The sequence below is a fragment of the Diadema setosum genome, chromosome 2 (genome assembly GCF_964275005.1).
Source record: "Diadema setosum chromosome 2, eeDiaSeto1, whole genome shotgun sequence".
In the NCBI taxonomy this organism is placed as follows: domain Eukaryota; kingdom Metazoa; phylum Echinodermata; class Echinoidea; order Diadematoida; family Diadematidae; genus Diadema; species Diadema setosum.
The window spans coordinates 16836804-16847735 of record NC_092686.1 but is presented as its reverse complement, the minus strand read 5'-3'; the positions used below and the strand labels follow the sequence as shown (position 1 = coordinate 16847735).

The window sequence follows — 10932 nt, the reverse complement described above, 5'->3', positions numbered from 1 at the left end:
CCTCTCCGCCGTCTTTTTTTTTTTTTCCTTTAGCTGCATATTTTTTAGTCATCACATGAAAATTCGTCTGCATCCACCCCGTAGTTTTGCTGATGACCTTTCTTTTTAATTATTTTAGCCACACACAATTTTGGCTGAATTTCCCCAACCCTCTTGTGAATTTGCTAGTACATGTACTAAAACACATTCTCAGAATGTGTTTATAGTACTGGTGGATTAAGGATTCACAGGGAGGGGGGGGGGGGGGTCGGCCAAAATTTCTCTTTTCTCATAATACAAGCCTTCGGGGCGAAAGGCTGATATTATGGGCTTTCTACACACATTTTTAGATGCTAATTATTGGTTAACATGAGCATGATCATTTATGTTGTGATTAATTTGTTTCCTTATATATGTATGACTTCTATTAGAGACTTAATTGGCTTGGCACTCCTTACATCGACCTATTTTAGACACCCATTTCCCTCTCTCGTGCTTTTTCTCTACTGTCCTGTGAATAGTGTAACTACATGTACATGCAGTACCTCTTCTCTTTTGTATGATATACATCAAGTTTTTATCTGAGCATATGGGTGTTGCAGCACTCACAAGCTTCATGCATATGCAGCAACATCTTTGAGTGGTCATATACATACATGTAGTTATGCTTGATATATTAATTTGAGGATGTTATTCTTTCTCTTGTATATGTTCCGTCCGCACTCTATAGATGTAAATGTACGATGTAAGATTTGGTGTGCATGTTCGAACTGTGTTCCTCTTTTTGTGAACACACAAGAACTGATATAATAATGAACTTGAATTACACATATTCTTGAATCTTGATTCCATCTCCATTTGCCATTGGATATGTATTGATTTATGGAGCTCTTCCACAATTGTTATCCTTCCCATTGTCATTACTCATCTCTGAATAATTCAAATTTGATATTCTATTGAGGACCTATGTTTCTTCGATTACATAATGTACCTCTTCAATATATTGCTGCAAAAGGCATAATAAAACATGACCATTATTATATATTTAAAATGAAGCTTGAAATTCTGATAGTGTTGATATTCATGTATTTTTAGGAGTTTATCAGTTTCGAAGAGTGCATGCAGGATGAGTTTATGTCTTTATATGATCAGGTGCAGCTATCATAGAATCTGTTGAGCAGGAAAGAGAAAGATGGAAAATGAGGAATTATGAGTGAATTCGCATGCGAGCCAAATGACAATAATGACACTGATAAAAATTGTGACAAAGTAAATGTCACAAATATGTGGAATAATAAGAAATAAAGAAATTAATATATTATTTCAGAGAAAGAAATAACAGAGTGCATGCATGAGTATGAAAGATGAGTAAATACAAGTAATTATTACTGACTGGCACGTCTTTTTCCCAAGATTTAGCGGTATCCTTCATCTTAGAACAAACATTCATAATTACAGTGTATTATGAAAGAAGTGAACCGAATTTGAATTAAAAATAATGTGAAAAAATGAAAAAGTAAGTTAATTAAGTAAAAAAAAAAACGGTAAAAAGTAAAAAAATATGAAACACAGTATACCGAATACATGTATTACCATAGATGTCCAAATGCAAAAGTGTTAAATAATAATATATCCACAAAAAAGGGGGGGGGGCAAAGAAATCTTTGGAACGATCAACCACAGCTATAATAACAATACATGCGTGTACTAAATGAAGATGAAAACAATGACAACACTCTTTTTAGAACAATTAAGAGAAACTGGCTTGTATTATCATCTTAATTATCACTAAATGTATTGTTATCATCACAACAATCATTACATGACAATTAATTTCAATTAATAAGGTTATTGTTGATAAGCAGGTATAGCCCTAATAGTATTTGTATGTAAACACATACGAAAATGAAATAGCGACGGTTCGTAGATACACGCGTATTGCACGTTACCTATTGTACAGGCCCTACAGCGCGGGTCTCACGAACCGGCGTAATACAACTTACGTCGGTTCGTGGGACCCGCGCTTAAGTACATAACCTATGGTGCGCGCAAGAAACGATGGATTTACGAACCGACGCAGTGAGTTTGAAGACAGAAATATCGTAAATTTTTTGAATTCACACTAAAATTACACTATGGATAGGAAGAATAACTTCCACTCTCATCACCCTGTCAAAATTTTCACACACAAGACAGGAAAAGTCATTGAAAACGTTGTCTAAAACTTGTGAGATCTTTAAACGCGATTTTCTCAGAACTGCATTTTCGCTCAAAAACGAAATAGCGTCGGTTCGTGGTAATGCCGACGATATATATATATATATATATATATATATATATATATATTGTGTATATACAGTAAACATAACTGATTTTAAGTCTTTCCAGGGTTTTTTCATGTTCGTTATAATTCGTGAATATCGCCAGCGTAAATACGAGTAATTTGATTATGAATGACACCTAAATATGTACAAGACTTATAACGGTTTTAACTCACAGGCAATCACGGTCATCGAACCGCAGGCGAACCCGAAATCTGTCCAAAGTTCGGATGATCCATTCACAAGATGATGAAGGCGGATATGGATCGGGAAATCCAGGGGAACGGATGACACCTGACCCGGAGTCAATCGTACCTCCGCAGTACTGGCTCCTCGTTTCCTTTGCAACATGGCTGGGAGAGAATATGATAAGATTACATCGCTATTAAGTAAGACGATGGGTTGCTGGAATGGTTCAAAGTAACAACACACACACAAAATCGAACTATGTTGGCATCTATTGACATGATTGAAGTTATAATCTCTGAATTTTCTTATGAGGCCCCCTGTCACTTTCATGGACTAGTTCAGCCTGTTCCTGTATAGTTATTTTCTTGTGTGTCTTTTGTTTTTTTATTTGCAACAATTATCTAAAGAGAGTAAGAATAATTGCGATTATGTGATTGGCGTCGGTTCGATATATAAACCAAGAATATTACAAGCTTGCGAACTTACTTCGATGAGAGTGAAGAGTTGTAGTTGAAAATGAAAATTAAAACCCTATAAACAATTTTTCAGAAACTCTCGTGTAATAATTCACATGACATGTATTCCTTTGGTTGCTTGTTCGATTATTAAGTACAAAATAGATGCGAAAATGTCCAGCACATCGCAATGAAACGTATAGACAACATCAAATCTATTCTCGTGATTTAAGCACACTACACGACTTAACGCTGACTAAAATGTCTATAGCTTAGAGAGAGAAAATAAGTATCGTATTAGAGGGAAGACAAGGATATAGAAGAAGAAAACCAAGTATGAGTAAAGACCCAATCTATACCTGTTTGGTACAGAGAATTTCTAATTCATTTTGATTAATATGTAGCACAAACGACTTTGAATGGGACATATATATACCTCACAGTGAGAAGAACCAGTATCACGTGACTTATTCGTGTTGGCGACATCATGTCGGATGTCACAGTGGATGTCGTAGATGCAGGGTTTTGATAGCTGCCGTCAAGGACCCTCGGAAGATAAAATCTGTAGAGAGATTTATTCCACTGAAATGATTATTACGTGCTGTGTCTGGTCTCTTACTTCCTAGGATAAGGTATTTGGGCACATCTGGACTTGTACTCGTTAGCGCATTAATTCCATTTGACTGTATACTGCATCATTGATTAATAAAGCAACCACAAATACCAAAAAAAAAAAAATAGTCTTGCATTACATTGTCAAAGAGAATACACGCTGGAGTGTGCAATAATTAGATTCATAGATATACAGTCTACCCATTCTAGGCCCGTTACGTAAAAGTTACAATGATGGTAACTTTGCCATCCAATGGTAACTATACCGTGGCAACTATACTCAAAAGCCAATCAAAATCAAGAATTCCATGGAAGTTACCATTGGATGTCTAAGTTACAATAATTGTAACTCTTATGCAACGGGCCCCAGGTGGTCATCTGTACCGCATGCTCTTTCCCGATTTTCGAGAAAGGGTAATAAATAGGCTTAATTTGCGGGAAAATATCTCAAAAAAATCGTTAAAGTAGGGTGTTTTTAAAGTAGTTTTTCTCGAAATATCTTTAATAAGTTATTTCAAAAATATTTTTAGAACAATCAAATAACAGGGACCAAAAAAAGCTTCAGTCAAAACCCCCGAAAAATTTCGAAAAAGGGTAAATGCGGCTTCTTGGTGTTTGCCCCGATTCTCTGCATGTTATATGTCATGTCACTCTGCTTTGCCTCTTCCCTTCCAAAAACCTTAGAGATGGGGATAACTTTTCTGGCTTCCCTTCCTAGAGATCATGACTGGGGAGGAGGAGGAGGGATTTTCATGGTGTCGCTTCCAAAAGCCCATCGAAAAAAAGATTAGTGTTTGCAAGTTAGTGGTTTCATTGGAAAATAAGCATCGAAAATAGTAAATGCCTAGCCTACGGTTACTGAAGCCGATGTCAAGGGAATATCAAACTGAGGACTTCTAGATGGAAGAGTTCATATTTTCAAAAACCTTTCTCTCTATCACAGTTAAGTCAAGATCGGCTGTTACTCGGGACCTCTGCTATGCAAATGTATGTTGACTTGTATATATCATACCCTCAGAATATTTATGTGACCGAATTAATATATAAATACGTGCCATCTATGCTATAATCTTTTTATTTTTTACTATTTTTTAGATTATTTTGATTCGCCCCCCCCCCCCAAAAAAAAAGAACAACAACAACTACAAACCAAGAATCTGTTGATGACATCATCAGTCACTCATTGCAAAAGTACTATTATGATCAAAGGCATAATTTACCATTTGCTGATAAAAACCCAGCATTAGCGCTTTAAACTAAACCTAAAATGTGAGTTAATGATAGAAGCAACAACTGTAAAAATTTGAATCGGTAAAATCGATGTAAAGTATAGTTATATATAAAAAATATAAGCAATAGTTACAAAAAGAATAATTACAGATTAAACTGTCTATACAGGTACGGTTTATTGAGGGAAAAAAAAACCAGATATCTCCTTATATTTTAGGCTTTATATCGAAAATTTTATATGATAGGATGTTTTGTGGTACAACAGACCGAAACATATGCATTGAATGTCATAACTGGAAAAAAATTAAATCACTGTTCCCAAAGGTAAACAGGACCTTTAACAAACAACATTTAAATGCACTTTCCCCTATACTCAGTATAACATGAATGTTTTCATGTTGCTAACAAAAGACGCTGCAAGGAAACATAAAAGCTATTCTCCGTCTATAGGAGAAGATGCATTCCAATGTCTTTTTGTTTATTAATCACATTATTTCCTTAGCAGTGATTGACAGTTGATTTCGTTGACAGAATCTTGGTTTGGATTTTTTTTTTTTTTTTTTTTTGCGGACTTATCCTAGTATAATCTGAAGACAAATAGTAGAAAAATAATCTTAAAATGTATAGTACATATCAAGATTTTTTTTTTCCATGTAAGTGCTGACCACGGTATAATAAATCAATGCAAGTCAACATGCATTTGAATTGTTCGGGTCCTTTAATCGATTAACAACCGCTCTTGACTTAACAGTAACGAAGAAACAGCTTTTTGAAGGTATCATTCTTAAAAACTGTGATGAGAGAAAGAATCGAATTTAGCTAGGTGGAGTTGCATACCTGGAGTCCTATGTGCAGCACTCCCTCACCAGTTGTTGTTGGGCGTCAGTTCTGTGAAAAGAATCTTTGGAAGAGTTGCTCGCTTGTTTGCAACATGATAGCCAGAGAAGTTTTCACCGTGAGGAGAGAGAACGAGAGCTTTATATAGGACTTCTGACGTACCGGCGGAATGGCATTTTCCGGAAGCCACGCGCTGTCCTGGATTGTTCGAAGTGCCTGGGTTTAGATCAACAATCAATGATAACAACCACAATAACAAGAATTGCTTTTTAACATTCCATATACACACATTTTTATTGTCTTTTGATAAACCCTACTTATTAAAAAAAAAAAAGACACAGTTCTCTGACCGCAATAAAAAAAAAAGAATCTCACACAGACCAGACTCTTCGAAACAGGGCACAAAAACAGACATTATAAACAATCAAACCAAACGGAGAAAAAATGGATTCGAAACTAGAAATGTCGCTATGGCGACTGGTATGCCTCCGCCATAAAGTATGATTCTCCTAATAGGTCTATTGTACATCTTGACAATGTGTGATGATTGTTTCACATAATTCGCAAAATATTGAATGATATTCTTGTCACAAACATATTGAATGTTCACTTTCCTCCAACTACAATGTAAGTTTAATTGGATGAATGGCTGTATTTTCTAAGAGAGCATTATTTGGGTATTTGAGGACATTTACTTGACTTTTGACCCTCTTCTAAGTTTGTGCATTGAGTAATTGTCAAGGTATGGGGAAAAGTATAATTTCTGTTTTAGATAGTAAATTCTTAGCATTCTAACCTGGCCTTTGACCCTTGAACCTATGGCCATAAACTTTACAAGAGAATCACTGTCAGGCAAAACATGCAGAAATATGTACTAAGTTTCACGATGGAACCTAAATTCACTTCCGAAATACGGAGGAAAAATTTAAATTCAGCGCTTTAACTTGATCTTTGACCTTCTGACCTTCTTGCATGGCTCCCCGGAGAATCTCTATTAGTAATACATGTATTCACCAAGTTAAAAAAAAAAATCCTACAGGCATTGCATGAATATGAGGGGAAAAGGTAAAGTTTTGAAGAAGTGACCTTGACCTTTTACCCGTGACCTTTGACCCCATGACCCCGGAATGCCCTTGATAATCACTGCAAGTCATTACATGCATATGTAGTATGTTCCATGAAGATAACTTGAACGATTTCCGAGATGTGGAGAAAAAAAGTGAAATTTTAACATTTTCACTTGACCTTTGACTCCTTGACCTTTGACCTCATGACCCAAAACTCTAATCAGAGAATCTTTATTGCGTAGTACATGTATACATTAAGTTTCAAGAAAATACCTTCAGTCATTGCAAAGATATGGGAGAAATAGTGAAATTTTGAGCTTTTGACCTTGACCTTTGATCTTTGACCTTGATCATGTGCACCCAAAAATTGATAGGCACAACTTCATCCATATACATACCAAGTCTCATTAGGATAACTCAAATGGTTTTTTAGTTACGCTGTCCACAACATTTATTACAGACGGACGGACGGAAGGACGGACAACCTGAAAACATAATGCCTCCGGCACCACTACTTGGCGGAGGCATAAAAAGACCCAGAAACAGGTGTTTTCTGTCTCATTTGTTTCCAGTTAATGACCCAAGTCGCAATGACCGTCGTATTGCGTAATAAAAGCTATCAGATCCTTCACAAATTATTTCTTGTCCTTTGATTGGCAGAGGGCATTGAAAATAACAAAACATTTTTCTACCATTACAATGCAAGTCCAACTTTATCCCTAGGGAAATAGTAAAAAAAAAAAGAAATATAATCACTCGCCCCTCTCAAAATAGTACTATGGAAGTCACCTCATGCACATAGTTCCAACCAAGAACCTCTCAGGCCTGATGTATTATTTGCATGAATACATGCTGTAAGCGTGCGGATGTTGCTTACCATTATCGATACAGTGTACCCAATGATGCAAAAGCAATAGGCTAAGCAGTGAAAGTTTCTTGGTTTTCCCTCTGTACAGAAAACATAGATGTGCTAGAAATATTCCACTTCCATTTGCATATAAAGTATTTCTTAGCCCGGGTGTTCCCTGTAGGAGAGAGGGAGATATACAATTATATAGAGATATTCAAAAGGGCTTTACTGAACTCAATAAAGCCCTTTTCAAGTTAACTGGTGTATATCTCTGTAACTGGTGTTAGCCATAGCATATAATTCGAGACGGGGGGGGGGGGGGGACAACTTACACATAATTAAATTATATATGTACGGAAAAAAAAAGCAAGACAATATAAATTCTCTTTCTGTAAATATATGAAGAAATTCCATTATGTTAAAGAAAAACATATTTTGGGGATCGTATGAAGAGAGGGATGCAGAGAGCTTTTTTTTTTTAACAAAAATGATACAAAAAAAAAGTTTTGGAGACAAAATCGATCTGAAAGGAGAAAAACCCCAAAGAAGGTGAGGTTCGGTCGATAGAGAGAGAATGTGTCTCTGTGTGTGTCTGTGTGTACGTATGTGTATTGTCGGTGTGTGTGTGGGATATGTTTGAGTGTGCGTGCGGTGTGTGTGTGTGTGTATGTGTGTGTGTGTATGTGTGTATGTATCTGCGCCATGGTTTATGTATGTTTGCGCATGCGAGGGTCTGACTATGTCTTTGTGTATGTTATGACAAAAACAAAAACAAAAACCGCAAATAGAATGTGAAGGTGGAAAGTGACAAAATGTGAGAAAAAAAAAACACACACACACAAAACAAACCGTCATCAGGGAAAGAGCAGGGAAATTACCGTATTCAGAAAGTGCACTAATGCCAGTACTCACTTCCTGTTATCTTTTCTATTTGTTTTTGTTGGGGTAGTTGACCTTTAACTACTCTTTTCTTTATACCTGGGATGAAATCAAATGTGATATGCCTGTGAAGAACACTTTATAGATTTGTGTAGATGGTGCATTGACTGGAAAATCCCATACTTAACAAACAGGAAGAAATAGTTTGGTGAAGTGCGGAAGAAGAGACTACCCTGGGTATATATTTGTATCCGGCGACAGAAATTCTCTTCCTTATCTTTGTTTTTATTATCATTAACATGCTCAACGTGTTTCCTGTAAAAAGAAATATTTGTCTTCAAGTTAGAAAAACAAATTTCACCATTACGAGGCCAAAAAAAAGAGAGAGAGAAAGAAAGAAAGAAAGAAAGAAGGAAAAAAGAAGAGGAGGGCCCAGTTTATTTTCGCCACTCAGTATGCAGACACTCGAGTCTAATGCAGTGATGACCTCGTTGTATCTAAAATGTACCCTTTGTGTCATGCCAACACTGTTTGTTTGTTTGTTTGTTTGTTTGTTTGTTTGTTTGTTTGGTGTTTAATTCGTTTCTTCAGACACAAACAAAATTATACATGTTATGATACTTAATTGACACGAAATAAGCATTACAAATCACTTAATAAAAGATGCATAATATTATACAAGTAATTCAGCGAAACAATGCACCATAATTATAATTTGCCTTTAAGGGGTAACATTAAGTCAATCTCTTGGTAATGGTAACTGAAAAAGGCAGGGGACCACAATCTCTGGCTTATGATTGTTTTCAGTGGCGGCCACAGGAAAGCAAAATGTACGGAAGGCGGGACGGAAGGTAAGTGGATGAGTGAAAAAAAAATAAAAAAAAACGAGAAATTAGGTGACAAGACGAGAGAGGAACTGTGGAGTGCGAGGGGGAAAGATTAGAATGCACTATAGTACTATATATTAGGCCCTACTAATAATAACAATAATTCACAATACTTAAATGGCGCATTATCACATGAAATGTCTCTAAACGCTACGGGGACAATAGAAAAGGAAGAAGAAAGAAAGAAAAAGTTTTTGTTACAGTATGTGTATGTGTAAACGTGTAGAAAGTATTTACTTATAGTAACCTTATTGTAAATTTTTTTAGGGGTGTAATATCCCAATACCCTATAAGATGATACGCTACTCTGGAAAAGACTGTCTGTGCTTTCCTTATGGCGAGATCAGTACACTATTCCCATTGACTTTGACCTTGAAATGCGAGTCATCCTATAAACTCTTGCCCACCATAATATGTATATGTAAGGGACCTCGTGTAAACCGAACTGACATTTGAATACGCATTTAAGAATATTCTGGACATTTGAATACACATCTAAGAATATTCTGAATATTGCTGTGTCAAAATGTCATGTATGGATTTGAGACGTCCAAAAAAAAAAATGTTTGAACAGGATCATTTCTAAAGATATACATCCTCAACATTACGATATTTTGGTTTTTGGCATTGGGCGATATTGGCTTTTGTTTGTTTGTTTGTATGTATGTATGTTTGTTTGGTTTTTTTGTTGTTGCGTGTAACGTGAAAAACAAACAAACAAACAAACAAATAAAATCAAACAACGTTTAGCCATTTGGCTAAAATCTCATATTGATATGACTTTTATGTCGGCGGGGCTTGTTCGCATTGAATTATTAAACTACTGAACGCATTAAACTATAAAAGGGATCGTAGAGGGCAGACCTCCGCCAAGCAGTTCATTTCTCAATATAACTTGATAATACTAATAATTACATAATTTTCCAATATAAAGAAGCATTTTGTGTATACGTCATCAGTATCAGCTTCCAGCTATACTAGGCGGCGCCTTGCCCGAGAGGAGCACGCGCTTTAGAGCGCGTATGCAAATATCAAAATATGCGCACCTTAAACTCCCAGGTTTATTGACCGTATCTGCCAAAAGAGCAAAATCCTTCAAAAATCCATACAAATTCCAGCTCTGATCAATACTAAAATGTAAACATCTGTTTCTTGTGTTGCTCACAACTTTTCCTTCAAGTTTCATTCAAATCCGTTCCCAACTTCTTGAGTAATTTTGAAAACAGACAAACAAACAAAACAAACAAACGCCGGTGAAAACATAACCTCCTTCCTTGGCGGAGGTAACAAGATGCACAAATATCAATGTCTTCCATAATAGTCCGCATCAGTAAGCAAGATCGAAACTTGAGCTTCCACTGCTGCATATAGACCAGGGTCTGTTAGTCTGAAAGCTCTCATTGCAAAAAAAAAGTGTTGATGTTCGAATGCCAAATCGTATGAAAATGGCCAGAGACTCGAAACTGCTGTAGTCACATTGACATTCGCGAATTTTTTTTTAAAGAAAATGTGAGAATTTTTTTTTTTTTTTAGCAACTGCTCAAGTTAACCTAAGACAAAGTTGTTTGACCTGTTAAGCGACCAAACACATTATTTTTATAGCTAAAGTTAATAACTCAACAAGTT

General features: G+C 35.9%; 1 protein-coding gene across 1 annotated transcript in view; it reads right to left on the bottom strand.

Moving 5' to 3' along the window:
- Positions 1-3945, bottom strand: part of LOC140242934 (uncharacterized) — a 153942-nt gene extending 149997 nt beyond the window's left edge. The window contains exons 1-3 of the mRNA XM_072322682.1: positions 3941-3945; positions 3381-3506; positions 2477-2653 (exon numbers count right to left, since the gene is read on the bottom strand). Coding sequence (XP_072178783.1) covers positions 2477-2653; positions 3381-3506; positions 3941-3945 — 308 coding nt within the window. The remainder of the gene's footprint in view (positions 1-2476; positions 2654-3380; positions 3507-3940) is intronic.
- Between the last annotated feature and the right edge of the window lie 6987 nt (positions 3946-10932).